General features: G+C 42.3%; 1 protein-coding gene across 2 annotated transcripts; it reads left to right on the top strand.

The window, feature by feature from the left end:
• The first annotated feature begins 3,485 nt into the window (after positions 1-3,485).
• crsp7 (cofactor required for Sp1 transcriptional activation, subunit 7) lies at positions 3,486-15,683 on the top strand. 2 transcript variants are annotated; one of them, XM_024435303.2, is made up of 4 exons: positions 3,486-3,856; positions 3,991-4,142; positions 12,127-12,204; positions 12,467-15,683. In XM_024435303.2, the coding sequence occupies exons 2-4, from the start codon at positions 4,071-4,073 to the stop codon at positions 14,138-14,140; spliced, it is 1,824 nt and encodes a 607-aa protein (XP_024291071.1). In that variant the 5' UTR covers positions 3,486-3,856; positions 3,991-4,070; the 3' UTR covers positions 14,141-15,683. The 2 variants fall into 2 exon arrangements, with proteins under 2 accessions (XP_024291071.1, XP_024291072.1); XM_024435304.2 differs by having other exon boundaries at positions 3,487-3,856; positions 12,130-12,204.
• Positions 15,684-16,582: the final 899 nt, after the last annotated feature.

The raw sequence follows: 16,582 nt of genomic DNA, 5'->3' as shown, positions 1-16,582 counted from the left end.
TTTTTCAACCACTCCACAAATTTATTCTTAACAAACTATAGTTTTGGCAAGTCGGTTAGGCCATCTACTTTGTGCAAGACACAAGTAATTTTTCCAACAATTGTTTACAGATAGATTATTTAACTTAATTCACTGTATCACAATTCCAGTGGGTCAGAAGTTGGCATACACTAAGCTGACTGTGCCTTTAAACAGCTTGGTGTTACGTCCTGACCATAGAGAGACTTTATTTTCTATGGTGGAGTAGGTCAGGGCATGACTGGGGGGTTAGTCTAGTTTATATTTTCTATGTGGGGTTCTAGGTTGTTTTTTCTATGTTGGGGTTTTGGCATGACTTCCAATTAGAGGCAGCTGGCTATCATTGTCTCTAATTGGGGATCATACTTAAGTAGCAATTTTTCCACCTGTGGGTTATGGGATATTGTTTATGTTTGTGTTAGTGTGTTTGAGCACCACGTAGTCACGGGTCTTTGTAAGATTTATTATTTTGTTTCTAATTTCACTTTGTAATTAAAGATGTGAAACTATACTCACGCTGCGCCTTGGTCTGCTCATTTAGAAGATCATGACACTTGGAAAATTCCAGAAAATTGTCATGGCTTTAGAAGCTTCTGATAGGCTAATTGACATCATTTAAGTCAATTGGAGGTGTAACTGTGGATGTATTTCAAGGCCTACCTTCAAACTCTGTGCCTCTTTGCTTGACATCATGGGAAAATCAAAAAAGGTCTGCTAATACCTCAGAAATAAAATTGTAGACCTCCACAAGTCTGGTTCATCCTTGGGAGCAATTTCCAAACGCCTGAAGGTACCACGTTCATCTGTACAAACAATAGTACGCAAGTATAAACACCATGGGACCACGCAGCCGTCATACTGCTCAGGAAGGAGACACGTTCTGTCTTCTAGAGATGCCGGTACTTTGGTGTGAAAATCAATCCCAGAACAGCAGCAAAGGACATTGTGAAGATGCTTGAGGAAACAGGTACAAAAGCATATATATCCACAGTAAAACGAGTCCTATATATTGACATAACCTGAAAGGCCGCTGAGCAAGGAAGAAGCCACTGCTCCAAAACCACCATAAAAAAGCCAGACTATAGTTTGCAACTGCACATGAGGACAAAGATCGTTCTTTTTGGAGAAACGTCCTCTGGTCTGATGAAACAAAAATAGAACTGTTTGGCCATAATGACCATCGTTATGTTTGTAGGAAAAAGGGGGAGGCTTGCAAGCCGAAGAACACCATCCCATCAGTGAAGCACGGGGGTGGCAGCATCATGTTGTGGGGGTGCTTTGCTGCAGGAAGGATTGGTGCACTTCACAAAATAGATGGCGTCATGAGGATGGAAAATTGTGGATATATTGAAGCAACATCTCAAGACATCAATCAGGAAGTTAAAGCTTGGTTGCAAATGGGTCTTCCAGATGGACAATGACCCCAAGCATACTTCCAGAGTTGTGGCAGAATGGCTTAAGGACAAAGTCAAGCTATTGGTGTGGCCATCACAAAGCCCTGACCTCAATCCTATAGAACATTTGTGGGCAGAACTGAAAAAGCGTGTGCAAGCAAGGAGGCCTACAAACCTGACAGTTACACTAACTCTGTCAGGAGGAATGGGCCAAAATTCACCCAATTTATTGTGGGAAGCTTGTGGAAGGCTACCGAAAACATTTGACCGAAGTTAAATAATTTAAAGGAAATGCTACCAAATACTAATTGAGTGTATGTAAACTTCTGACCCACTGGGAATGTGATGAAAGAAACAAAAGCTGAAATAAATAATTCTGACATTTCACATTCTTAAAATAAAGTGGTAATCCTAACTGACATAAAACAGGGAATATTTTACTCAGATTAAATGTCAGGAATTGTGAAAAACTGAGTTTTTAAATGTAGTTGGCTAAGGTGTATGTAAACTTCCGACTTCAACTGTATATATTTGACGTAGGCGATATTATCACACAGGTAATAGCACCGTTGTTGTATTACTTGTAAAGCACAGCTGAGTGAGTATACATTTGAATAATTTGCTTTTTTATTTTAATAGTAGGCTGAGGGTCCGCCTCTCAACATCACTCCGCTCTCCCTTTCCTCCACTGACACTGACCAAAAAGGGACACGTTCTTCCAGCTGATGGCGAAACTCTAGTCGCACTGCATTATTTCTGCCTCATGCACAAATTCACGGTGTTACTTCTATGAACAGAGAAAGTGAAATATTACTTGACATTAAAAAAGACCGAAGCCGATAATAATAACAACGCAAGCCTATCGATACACTTTCCTACTCATTCATTTACTGCTGCAGTGCTTGTTGTGGCGTTTATAAATGTGTTGAATACAAAGGGTTGACCTTGCTGAGCAAGAACTTAAACATGAACTCACTCATAAAAACAGCATATCTTTGCTGTATTTGACAGTCTCTCTCTAGTCATGGTTTTAAAAGTTTTGAAATCTCACAGTATCAATTTAGCTGTAGCTTTCTTTTATGCCTGCTAGGTTACTGAAGACACCATCATCTGAGCTATCCGACTGGCCAGCGGTAAAAGTATAGTGCACTTGATTTGCTCTCTGGTCCGACTGGGAAAGCAGATTTTGCTACACACCGGGAAATACAGAAGCATTTTATTTTTCGCTATATGACCAACTTGTAAATAAAAATGTACGGATACAAACTTGTACCACTGAAACTCCCGAACAACTATTGTGATTGTCCATTCCAGACTGTTAATTTTACTTTGACTTGTCCTGTTTTAGGATATGTTGTTTAAACATGAGAGCGTATTTCTTATTTGATTGGGCGCATTTAGGTTAGGCTATTTGATCGGAGAAACATGCATGTGTCCATCTCATTACATTGTCATACATTTTATTTCAAGCCTGTAGGCTACAGAAAAGGGCCATATACAACATGATCTGCTGCATGATTTATGATCACAATTTTTTTTTTTACGGATGTGTATCTCCAACAGCACCCTGGAGATGCGCTATTTTGCTCCCCTGTCTTTGACAAAGTGGCCACTGTTTATCGCCGGGTGGGCATCAGCGCTTACTTAAAACGCCCATATGCCACTGGTTGAAAAAAAAAAAAAATTTTAGGGGGGCAAAATGAGGTTTTATGTGTTGTTATTGCATCAGAAAATGCCACTCTCGTTAATCTGCCGCCCTAGGTGACCGCTTAATATTGCCTAATGAGTGGGCCGTCCGTGAGCAAAGGTGTCAACTAGAGATGAGGTGCACGAAGAGTTTGCGGTGGTTTGTAGTCTTGCATGATGCCTACTTGATGCAAATTAGCATTTTCAAATCTGAGACTAAATAGAGCCAAATATATGGATAAAAGTCACCCTGTCCGAGAGAGACGTCATGTTATCAAAAACTTCACGCCAGGGTAAGCCTACATGAAACATAGCCCTTATTTGAAGTGTTCCTAAAATCCACAATGGGTCAAATGAATGGTGGAAAACGATTGGAACCATTTCCGTGTTTGACCGATAGGTTTTATGGGTATCATGATGCGTCCACTGGGGGGCCCAATTACCATATTGCTTACACTGTCAAATCTTCTCGGATCTCCACAAGCGCATAGGGTGTGTAGGACTGAGGAGTCCATTTGGTATTGATCTCATGTCTGCTCCCTAACAATGGGAGTCGTTGCCCCAAAAGCGGGAAGGCAGGCAAGCGACACGTTTAGGTCCAAAATACGCCCTTAGAAACGCATTGGGCTTGTTTTGGACCGAGTGAAACCAAATATTGTTCTGTGGTGAAACCTCTCGCATCGTCTCTTCCTCTCTGACACGGCCAAGTATTGCATCCCATAATGCAATAGGAGGCCGTTGAGATCCAGCAGCTGGTGGTGAGTTTCCAAAGCGCCCAAGAGTCAATAGCAGGCGGCTGACACATCTCTGAATCCATGTGACATTTTACGAACCTTTAAGCGTAAATGCATCATAAATATGCTGCTCAAGTGTCTTGCATATCTCCCTAAAGGCCTGTGAGTGTCTACAAGTACCACAGTATTCGTTGTTGGAGGATTCCTCCCCCGTCTGCCGGATCGCACCGAACAGGCAATGACAACGGCCTCAGCAACTCCGCAGCAGATGAGAGACCGGCTGCTGCAGGCCATCGATAGTCGTAGCAATGTGAGTAGCTAGCTATCTGGACGAATATTTGCAATCTCATTAAAAAAACTATATGCCAATTATTCACTGTTAAATGATAGCTAATCATACACGCTTGTGAGTTGACAGCACGCTTGCTAGCTAGCAAGCTTGCTACGCGAACGTTACCGGGCGTCAGCTAGTAAGTTAGCTAGCCTGCCCAACAGGGTAACGTTAATGTTTAGCCAGCTAGTGTTAGCATTGGCCAGCCTCTAGGCTAGCCAGTCACACAACTCTCGCAGGTCAAACTGCGGTTGTTTTCACGTTTACCAATACCATATGTTAACGTTAGTTAACTGGCCAGATGGCGAACTAGCTGCAAACTTAAAAACAAGTTAACTTTTGATACGCTGAGGTAAAGAATGTCAGACGAAATAGCGTTAGCCTAGCTAGTTTACGTCAAGTTGACACTTAACTTTTCTCCCATTCCTCGCCCGTCATACGTTGTTGCATAACTTAGCTAACGTTAGTAAGTTAGTAGCTACCACCTTATCTGTGTGCGTTTAAGCAACGCGGGTGTATTTGGTAACATACACTACCCGTTGCTTTCAATTCTAGTATTGGGTTGCACAAAAACAGTCAGTGGGAAGCCAGAAGTTAAATACCATTACATTTCAACTTGGTGGCAGGAGGGTTGATCAATATATCTTGGGGAATTTGAGACAAAATCTAAAAGGTTAATATTGACGACTTTAGGGTGTCCAATAAAAAACACATTTTGACCAATGGGTAAAATAATGTTAATTGTGTAGATAAAACTTGTCTCATATCATTGTGACAATATGCACAACACTGAACAATAATATAAATGCAGCAATTTCATTTGACTGAGTTAGTTCATGTAAGGAAATCAGTTAATTGAAAAATGAATTAGGCCCTAATCTATGTATTTCACATTACTTGGAATAAAGATAAAGGTGGAGTGGATCAGAAATCCAGTCACCACCATTTGCCTCATGCAGCGCAACACACCTCCTTTGCATAGAGTTGATCGGACTGTTGATTGTGGAATGTTGTCCATCTCATTTTCAATGGCTGTGTGAAATTGCTGGATATTGGCGGGAACTGGAACACGCTGTCGTACACGTCGATCCAGTGCCACCCAAACATGCTCAATGGGTGACGTATCTGGTGAGTATGCAGGCCATACTCACCAGACATGTCACCCATTGAGCATGTGTGGGAGACCTGGGACTTTTCAGCTTCCAGGAATTGTGTACAGACCCTTGTGACATAAGGCTGTGCATTGTCATGCTGGAACGTGAGGTGATGGCGGCGGTTGAATGGCACGACAATGGGCCTTAGGAGCTTGTCACTGTGTATTGAAATTACCATCGATCGTGCCAGGTTTCCTCCAGACATATTGCTTGGCATTCAGGCCAAAGAGTAAAATCTTGGTTTCATCAGACCAGAGAATCTTGTTTCTCATGGTCTGAGTCCTTTAGGTGCCTTTTGGCAAACTGTAAGTGGGCTGTCCTGTGCCTTTTACTGAGGAGTGGCTTCCATCTGCCGGGGCGGCAGGGTAGCCTAGTGGTTGGGTAACCAGAAGGTTGCAAGTTCAAACCCCCGAGCCGACAAGCTACAAATCTGTCATTCTGCCCCTGAACAGGCAGTTAACCCACTGTTCCTAGGCCGTTATTGAAAATAAGAATTTGTTCTTAATTGACTTGCCTGGTTAAATAAAGGTAAAATAAAAAAAATCTGGCCACTGTACCATAATAGCCTGAAGGTTGTTTTTCTGGAAGGTTCTCCTATCTCCAGAGGAGCTCTGTCAGACTGACCATCGGGTTCTTGGTCACCTTCCTAATCGAGGCCCTTCTCCCCTGATTGCTCAGTTTGGCTGGGTGGCCAGAGTGTTGGTGGTTCCAAACTTCTTCCATTTAAGAATGCCACTGTGTTCTTTGGGACCTTCAATGCTGCAGAATTGTTTTGACAACCTTCCCCAGATCTGTCCCTTGACACAATCCTGTCTCGGAGCTTTACTGACAATTCCTTCGACTTCATGGCTTGGTTTTTGCTCTGACATGCACTGCCAACTGTGGGACCTTATATAAACAGGTGTGTGTGCCTTTCCAAATCATGTCCAATGAATTGAATTTACCACAGTTCCAATCAAGTTGTAGAAACATTTCAAGGATGATCAATGGAAACAGGATCCACCTGAGCTCAATTTTTAATTATCCTAGCAAAGAGTCTGACTACTTATGTAAATAAGGTATTTCTGCCTTTTTACATTTTTTTTATATATTGGCAACAATTTCAAAAACTGTTCACTTTCACTAAGTACATTAGTGTCTAGTTTGAGAAACATACGCCTCACAAGTCCTCAACTGGCAGCTTCATTAAATAGTACCCGCTAAAACACTGTCTCAATGTCAACAGTGAAGAGGCGACTCTGTGGTGCTGGCCTTCTAGGCAGAGTTACGAAGAAAAAGCCATATCTCAAACTGGCCAATAAAAATAAAAGATTAAGATGGGCGAAAGAACTCACACTGGACAGAGGAACTGCAAAAGGGTTTTCTAATGATCAATTATCCTTTTAAAATTCTAAACTTGGATTAGCTAACACAACGTGCCATTGAAACATGAGTGATGGTTGTTGATAATGGGCCTCTGTACACCTATGTAGATATTCCATAAAAAATCAGCCGTTTCCAGCTACAATAGTAATTTACAACACTAACAATGTCTACACTGTATTTCTGATCAATTTGATGTTATTTTAATGGGCAAAAAATGTGCATCATTTTCTTCAAAAACAAGGACATTTCTAAGTGACCCCAAACCTTTGAACGGTAGTGTGTACCAGTCAAAAGTTTGGACACCTACTCATTCCAGGGTTTTGCTTTATTTTTACTATTTTCTACATTGTAGAATAATAGTGAAGACATCAAAACTATGAAATTACACATGGAATCATGTAGTAACCAAAAGTAGCCACCCTTTGCCTTGACAGCTTTGCACACTCTTGGCATTCTTTCAACCAACTCCATGAGGTAGTCACCTGGAATGCATTTCAATTAACAGGTGTGCCTAAAAAGTTAAATAGTGGAATTTCTTTCCTCCTTAATGCGTTTGAACCAGTCAGTTGTGTTGTGACAAGGTAGGGGTGGAAAACAGAAGATCACCCTATTTGGTAAAAGACCAAGTCCATATTATGAATAAATGCTTCAGAGTTCAAGTAACAGACGCATCTCAACATCAACTGCTCAGAGGAGACTGCGTGAATCAGGCTTTCATGGTCAAATTTCTGCAAAGAAACCACTACTAAAGGACAACAATAAGAAGAGCCTTGCTTGGGCCAAGAAACACGAGCAATGGACATTAGACTGGTGGAGGTCTGTCCTTTGGTCTGATGAGTCCAAATTTGTGATGTTTGGTTCCAACCACCCTGTCTTTATGAGATGCAGTGTCGGTGAAGGGATGATCGCCGCATGTGCGATTCCCACCGTGAAGCATGGAGGAGGTGTGACGGTGTGGGGGGGTTCTTTGCTGCTGACACTGATTTATTTAGAATTCAAAGCACGCTTAATCAGCATGGCTACCACGGCATTCTGCAGCGATACGCCACCACATCTAGTTTGCGCTTAGTGGGACTATCATTTGTTTTTCAACAGGAGAATGACCCAACACACCTCCAGGCTGTGTCAGGGCTATTTTACCAAGAAGGAGAGAGATTGAGTGCTGCATCAGATGACCTGGCCTCCACAATCATCTGACCTCAACCCAATTGAGATGGTTTGGGGTAAGTTGGACCACAGAGTGAAGGAAAAGCAGCCAACAAGTGCTCAGCATATGTGGGAACTCCTTCAAGACTGTTGGAAAAGCATTCTTTATTAAGCTGGTTGAGAGAATGCCAGGTGCAAAGTTGTCATCAAGGAAAAGGGTGGCTACTTTGAATATAAAGTATATTTAGTTTTTTTTGCACTTTGGTTACTACATGATTCCAAATGTTAGTTCATAGATCATGTATTCACTATTATTCTACGAAGTAGAACATAGTAAACATAAAGAAACCCTGGAATGAGTAGGTGTGTCAACGTTTTTTGACTGGTACTAGATATTTATGTTTTGGGGTTTTTACCCCTTATAGGATGGCCAAAATTAGGGTGACTAAATCAATGGAGGCCAGAGAAAAGTGTCCAAAAATCTGGAAATTTGCATCACGTCAGCTAGGCTAGATTATGTGCAAGAAATAAGGCTACTGGCTACCTGACAGGCTCCTTTGTCTGTTGAACTCGTCATCTTTCTTCTCAAATCCGCAGGACATTTTATTTTTTTATTTAACCAGGTAGGCCGGTTGAGAACAAGTTCTCCTTTACAACTGTGACCTGGCCAAGATAAAGCAAAGCAGTGCGACACAAACAACACATTTACATATGGGATAAACACGTACAGTCAACATAATAGAAAAGTCTATATACAGTGTGTGCAAATGTAGTAATATTGTGGAGGTAAGGCAATAAATAGGCCGTAGTGGCGAAATAATTTCAATTTAGCATTAAACACCGGAGTGATAGATGTGCAGATGATGTGCAAGTAGAGATACTGGGGTGCAAAGAGCAAATATAAATAACAATATGTGGATATGGTAGTTGGGTGGGCTGTGTACAGGTGCAGTGATCGGTAAAGCTGCTCTGACAGCTGATGCTTAAAGATAGTGAGGGAGATATGTCTCCAGCTTTTGGGAATTTTGCAGTTCATTCCAGTCATTGGCAGCAGAGAACTGGAAGGAAAGGCAGCCAAAGGAGGAGTTTGCTTTGGGGGTGATCAGTGAAATATACCTGCTGGAGTGAGTGCATCGGGTGGGTGTTGCTATGGTGACCAGTGAGCTGAGATAAGGTGAGGCTTTACCTAGCAAAGACTTATAGATGACCTGGAGCCAGTGGGTTTGGCGATGAATTTGAGGGAGGGCCAGCCAACAAAAGCATATAGGTCGCAGTGGTGGGTAGTATATGGGGCTTTGGTGACAAAACGGATGGCACTGTGATAGACTACAGCTAATTTGCTGAGTAGAGTGTCGGAGGCTATTTTGTAAATGACATCGCCAAAGTCAAGGATCGGTAGGATAGCAGCATGAGTGAAGGATGCTTTGTTGCGAAATAGGAAGCTGATTCTAGATTTAATTTTGGATTGGAGATTCTTAATGTGAGTCTGGAAGGAGATATGTCTAACCAGACACCTAGGTAGTTGTCAAAACATTCTAACTCAGAACCGTCCAGAGTAGTGATGCTCGTCGAGCGGGCGGGTGCGGGCAGCATCGGTTGAAGAGCATGCATTTAGTTTTACTAGCATTTAAGAGCAGTTAGCGACTACGGAAGGAGTGTTGTATGGTATTGAAGCTCGTCTGGAGTTTTGACATAAAGCAATAAAGGTAAGATGGATATCGATTTGAGACATGACATGTTGTATTTTAGTATATGGTTTTCATGTTACTCAGAATCATACATTTTTCAAAGATTTCTCACAAAATTAAGAACGTCTCTGAAATGTCAATGAAGCACTGAGAATATGCCAAGGTTTATTTTCCAAGACTTTTACATGCAATTGTTTCTTTTTGCGACCTGTGGAAACCACTTTGACGACGACCACCACAAGAAGAAACCTGAACCTCTGTCAACAGCTCTGCGCTTATTATCGTCTGTATTAGGTTCTCACGTTTTAAACCTAATAATGAGAAAATCAATGCTTTCACAATGCCTAAAATGCTAGTGGTAGTTACCTTCTTCTTTTTTAGGGCACATTGACAGGTTTTTCACCTAGTCGGCTCTGGGTATTCGAACCAGGAACCTTTTGTTTACTGTCCCAATGCTCTTAACTGCTAGGCTAACTGCTGCACAATTGTATAACATCGAGGTCCTTGAAAATAACAATTAAATGCTTGAAAAACTCCCTGAATTTGACTTGCCAATGCCTGGATGAACCCTGCTTAAAGGTTGTATAGTCCTAGGCCTATGGGCTAATTTGAATATATTTGTTTATGTACACGTGGAACTGCATAAAAATGAATAAATCAAAACATTTTGATCCCAATGTCACAGAAAGATGTATATGAGATTGATCGTATACCGTGGTATTTGGAAATGGCCAGAGGATGGTATTTCTGTACCGTTCAAACCTATTTATTTGAAGTTTTTCAATAAATGTTCACATTTGTAGCTACTTAATTAAATACCTGCAGTCAACTTGTGCAATACATTAGGAGATAAAGCTCTTTCACCGGTCACATTATGAAGCTTACCGTAGTTCTCGAACAATTGAGCCAGCAACATTCTTGTGCCAATTTTATGAAGCAATTTTATCCGATAATGTATTTCTGTATATTTTTGCTTTAGGACATTTAAATAATATTTTTCTTACATTTAGTTCAGCTGGAAAGCTGCAAGCTTCCAAAGTTTTGAGTAGAAAAGGCCATTCAAGACTGTCTTAAGCCTTTTCTGCATCAACAGCCATTATTGATATCATGTTTTTTTGTGTATTGTATTAAACTGAAACATGTATTTGTTTGAGTGTCTATTTTTAATAAACCCTGTTTTTGTATCAAGTCTAAGACTTTGACCATTCTATTGCTTATGAGCGTAGTTATTATTGTATTGTCACAGGGTGTCCTATTCACTGTTTCTTATGGATACCGATACTTAAGTTTTATATATGCAACGAGCTGCTAGCTGGCTGCAAGCTAACATGTTTTAAACCAGTGGTCACCAACTGGGTGATCGACTGGTCCATCTTCAAGTCATTCCTTGTCGAGCACCAAACATTTCTGTAAAAAACCCAACGATAAAGCCTTACGTTCCTATTTTTGTCATTTGTTTCACGCTGTTGGCGATATGTGCACTGTATTCAGAAGCCCTAGTGCCGGGAAGGCAAAGTTCCCATTTTGAACCATTTCATGTGTCTGAAGGTTGAACTCAGGCCCAGAGGTAAAACCAAGTGCACCTTTAGGCCTACCGCTGGCCAATCAGCTCAGATCACCATATCTGCAGTTTGTTTGAGACATAGACTCTAGAAATAAGTCTAGAGCGCACAGCAAAGTTGATAGTGTGAGATTTAAAAACTTTTAAAACCACGACTAGAGCGAATCAACAAATACAGTATGGTTTTGAGTGAGTTCATGTTTAAATTGTTATTCAGCACTGTCAATCAACACTTTGTGCATTTTAGGGCTTATAAAAGTTTTGAACATTCTCTCTACTTCCACTCACGCTACAACCAGCACTGCAGCTGTAATGATTGAGTAGCAAAGTGTTTCGGTAAGCTTGCCGATTATTAGTAGCTTGTCATTTAATATCGAGGGATATTTCACTTTCTCTGGTCATATGAGTGAGTTGGTGCATGATGCAGAAATTAGGTTTGCTGTTAGCTGGAATACGATGTCCCCTTTCCTCAGCGGGAGGGAGCGAGGCAGGACGGTGAGGCAGCCTTGCTGCTGTGCTCTCTTCCTCCCCCTCTGACCATCAGACAAAGGCCATCAGTCCAGTGCAATTTTAAAATGCTAATTATTATGCTCAGCTGTGCAAATTCTGTTACCAGTTTGATTATGTACCTCAAATTAGTTAATATAATTTCAAAATGGTCTGAGAACAGCACTGGCAGGTCAATTCAAGCATAGCCAATATATACTGATAATGTATTGGGCCTGTACCCTACTGCACAAACCTCATTGCTACAAAACTGTTTTTAATAGGTTCATGTTGCACAGGCTTATGTTTAAGTCATGTTTGGAAAAAATCTCAGCTTGTGTTTTGACTTTGATCTTGACTCAAAAGTTTGGTGAGCACTGTTCTAAAATAATTGCTAGACTTGTTGTTAGTTAGACGGTTAATAGCCAGCATAGCGTTTAGCTCTGGGAAGGTAATAGGCCAGCCAGCAAGCCAACTGTTGCGTACTTAGAAGTAACAGCTAACTAGCTTAGTAACTCTTTGCTGAAAATCTGTGTTCTGATCATCTCTTTTGCTCCTTCCAGCAGATTCACAATATGGTGGCAGTATTAGAAGTTATCACATACTTGGAGAAATTCCCTATCACCAAAGAAGCACTTGAGGTAAGACCCAAAGCTTTTTAAGTGCTTTAATTGTTGCCTGTGACAACGATTTTGGTATTCTTAAAACGATCATTTGGGATTTTGGTAACTTAACGTTTTTTGATCTATTTTGCTAGTATTGGCTTGTGAACTACCTCCAACCTCCTTTATACTGGACACATAGACATAGAAATGGGATCCACAAGTTCATCTGACTCTGGGCCTCATTGCCAAAATTCAAAAGTATCCCTTTAACAACTTTTTATTTGAATTACCAATTTAGGAAACCCGATTGGGGAAACTGATCAATGACGTGAGGAAGAAGACCAAGGATAAAGACCTTGCCAAGCGTGCCAAGAAGCTTTTGCGGAGCTGGCAGAAATTGATCGACCCAGGGCAAAATGAGACTCCATCGCGGGGGGCAGTAAGTGTCTCGGGCTCTGCCAATGGCAGTGCCCACCCCTGTCGGACTGACGTTCCACCCCCTGACGTATCCCTGGCAGGCAAAGGTATCCAAGAGGTCAAAACTAGAAATGACGTCCACAACACCTACTCGCCCAAAGCGGAGAAGTCAAGCAGCAGGAAGCGTAGAGGGGAGCAAAAGGACAGTGTGCAGTTACCGGCCAAAACCTCCAAGATGTCCCCCAACGAGCAGATGCACAACTCTACTCCGCCGCCACCTCCCACAAATGGGATTGCAGGTAACCCTGAGGCTCCCCAAGACCTAGAGGCTACACCTTCGCCAGACAGGGCCCGGACAGAGCACATTGAGAATGAAAAACACAGTAGAATCCCTGTCAATGCTGTCAAACCTCACCCCAGCTCCCCGGGCCTCGCCAAACTACCTAGCACTTCCTCTTTACTCAAGACTGCTGTGTTGCAGCAGCAAGCAAGGTTGGACGAAGGAGGGGGGCAATATCTGACCAAAAGCCCCCGCTGCCTTTCAAGTCCACGGACTATGAAGCAAGAGACTATGTCCAAGCACTCTTCAACATATGCACCAAAAGGGACTATCCCAAGCCCAGCTCGGAGTCCTCGCTTGCCTTCGTCCCAGCCTTTAACGTCCCCAGCCCAAGTGTCTCATGTGAATGGGCCGCCACCCCCTGCCCATAGGGCCTCACTGCACTGGCCTGGCTCCTCAGAGGCCACCACCAATCCCCCACACAGCACTGGAACACTGGAACCCCCGCCTGTCTTCCTTCCCACCACCCATCCCGCCCCACAAAACTCTGAGTGCGCGGAACTCCACAGACCCACCCCCTCTGTAGTGGTGGTCAAGGCTGAGGCAGAAGTCTCTGCCTCCAGCTCGGACCGCAAAAAGAGGAAGAAGTACAGGTCCAGGGACTACTCTGTCAACCTGCAGGGGCAGGACACAGAGGACAAAACAAAGCCTGTGAGGTTAAAAGAACGCAGGCTAACGTTTGACCCTGTGACTGGACAGATCAAGTCCATGGTACATAAAGAACCCTGTCAGGTGGAGGAACCCCCAATGCCACCTCCCCCTAAGCCCCAGCAGAGAACTGATCTGCATCCACAGCAGCCTCCCGCTCCCACCCCTAGCCCCTTCCAACAGACTAACTGGAAAGAGCTGTCCCGAAACGAGATCATCCAGTCCTACCTAAACCTTCAGAGCAACGTGCTCACATCCTCGAGGGTCCAGGCCCCCGGTGCGCACTTTTTCATGTCAGAATACCTGAAACGGGAGGAGAGTGATCTCAGGGAGGCGAGGCGAGGAGTCCATGTCTTGCAGCTGGACAGCTCGGTAACGGACACACCTGGAGTGAGCCGAGAGGTGACCGACAAGGACCTCCACAGAGTACATACGGAGCACTGGCAAGGGGTCAATGGTTGTTACGACACCAAGGGCACTTGGTTCGACTGGACGGAGTGTATATCGTTGGACCCACATGGGGACGAGAGCAAACTGAACATCCTGCCATATATTTGCCTAGACTGAGATGGGGTGTCTGTCCCAAGTTTGTTAAAGGGCTGTTTCAGTTCTGTTTTTCAAAAATAAAAAGTTGCAGGAAAGATGTGCCCGTTTGCAGAGTGCTGCTACTAACAATTAATTGCAAACTAGGGTTCTATTGTAGGGTTGGCTGGAGTTTAGCTTTCCAGCTATGTGCTCAGAGGGTGTTGAAAGCGTTCATCTAGCACAGTTAAAGCCGAACGTGTCCAGCGAGTGGAGTACTGATACCTATTTGGGAGTTACAAGAAGCTTTATGTGACATATACAAAAATAAATTATACAATTTCTTATCATGTATGCATCTATTTATTTGACCATTTTCAGTTTTTTTTGGAGGTTTATGGAAACGATGTGCAAAACCTGTAGAGCTTTTCTGTTTGCATCACATACTGTTGACCTGTTCTGCAATGCAAAAGAGGCATAACATTGTTTTACACATTCTTTTGTTTTTGGTTGGCCGTTACATGTTAGCGATCCAACATTCCATACTCCACCCCTCATCTTCTCTCCTCACCACTCTGTTCTGATGTACACATGCCATCGAGCGTTTCTTTCCGGAGGAAGTTTAACAACAAAAAATGTGCCTCCTTTTGTTCAATCAACAAAGTATTTTAGAAGTTATCTTTGTTTTTCCATTTACTTTATTCCCCAACAATCCTCACCCAGGCAGAAAATCTTGAAACAGAGGATACTAATACAACTGTGAGGATAAGGAAATGTTTGTATGCTGGAACTATACTTGTTAACATTCCTTTAGCTATCGTTTTGGCTTATGAAATTGAATCACGAGACCTTCAGAGTTGAACAGCCTTAATGAATATACAGAAATGAGAGCTTTGTATTTAGTTTACAGAGGCGGGCATCTTCTGTAATTTCATCATTTACATTGAGGTATGTGTAGATGCAAACAAAACACCTGCAAGCTCCACACAATTTTTTTTCTCATTTTTCCTCCAATCTTTCATGGGTTTGTATTTCAGGAATGTTCTACTCATTGAGAAGCGTGCGTGATGGTAAATGAACAAGTGTCGTTTCTTTTGCTATTTTGTTAAACTACAAACTTAAGAGCGCAATTCTTCACGTTTTCCATGTGACAATTTGGAGAAGTAGTTTTTAAAATGTTTGTTCGCGTCTTGCCACGGTTCTCCACATATGACATGACTTCAGATGGGGTAAGGTCAGACTGTGCGCCGCTACATTCATCCCTACCAATGTGCCTTTTTGATGTCAAATCTGGATTCGCTTTCGCATAACACTCCTGTCCTTGGAACTAGGCTTGAGTGTGGCAATTCCATGTCCGATGATGCTGGACTATGCACCATCTTTTTTTTCTCTTCTAAGCAGTGGTCCTTAGTGAACACTGATCCAGAATGGGCAAATTGCAGACAATGAGGCATCACTCAAACACAGCTCGCAATAATGAAATGCTAAAGATGATTGATGTGGATCTGGTCAGTTTGACTGGGACATCCTTTATTTGTTCAGTGTTTAACATCTCATTTGTTTGAAAAATAAAGTGATCTAAACCCTATGCACAGTTTTCTCATTTGCGATAAGACTTCATTCTTACGCAATATAAACCCAGATGTTTTTGTGTTGTATTCATGATGGGGTTATTAACAGGTCAATGTTGGCATTCATATGGTACATACAATGTTTGTCTACAGTATATAGGTACATTACTCGTTTGGTTTCCATTGTGTGTTCTCAGTGAATCCTCATGGGGGAGCACTTGGCTGTTTTTTGAAGTAATATGGAAATTCAAAAGTTTTAAACATGGTGTTGATTGTGTTATGACAAGTTCTGCGGTTAAACTGTGTCGAACATCACTTACAAAAAAGTGCAGTGTGCTGCAAATACTGTGTCCAAAATGCAATATAGCTGCAGTTCAAAGTAGTTATTCTGCAATTACTGTGTCCAAAATACCTCAGTCGACTGCAGATATTGCAGTTTCAAACCGGCATTCTTTTTTTGAGAATTGTTTTGTATCTTTGAATTGCAAAGGGGTGTCTTTCACTTCCTTGAGTGGTTTTATCTTCATTGTTATGACAAACCGCAACTATCAACACACTTTTCCTCTCCTGATAAGATAACCAAGTCTACATGCATTTCAGAACATCTCAGTGCAGATCCCTTCCCATCAACACATGGCTAAGCTGCTCAGTGCACTTTTACCTCACCTGGGGCCTCATTCATAAATGTTGCGGATGTACAGAATATACCCAAAAACGTGCTCCAGTTTTCCTACAAAAGTTGGCATTTTATAAAAACAACTTGGTATGAGAATGTCACTGGGAGAATCTCAATTGCATATTCCTTTAATCCTCTCAAGACCCACTGGCGGAGAATGTCAGAGGGGCGGAACCTCATGCTTTCTCATCCAAAGGGTTTTGAGGAGGCAAGGAGAGCACGTGAGGAGTACGCAATTGA

The sequence above is a fragment of the Oncorhynchus tshawytscha genome, linkage group LG10, assembly GCF_018296145.1.
Source record: "Oncorhynchus tshawytscha isolate Ot180627B linkage group LG10, Otsh_v2.0, whole genome shotgun sequence".
Taxonomy (NCBI): domain Eukaryota; kingdom Metazoa; phylum Chordata; class Actinopteri; order Salmoniformes; family Salmonidae; genus Oncorhynchus; species Oncorhynchus tshawytscha.
This window is presented reverse-complemented; position numbering and strand designations above follow the sequence as displayed.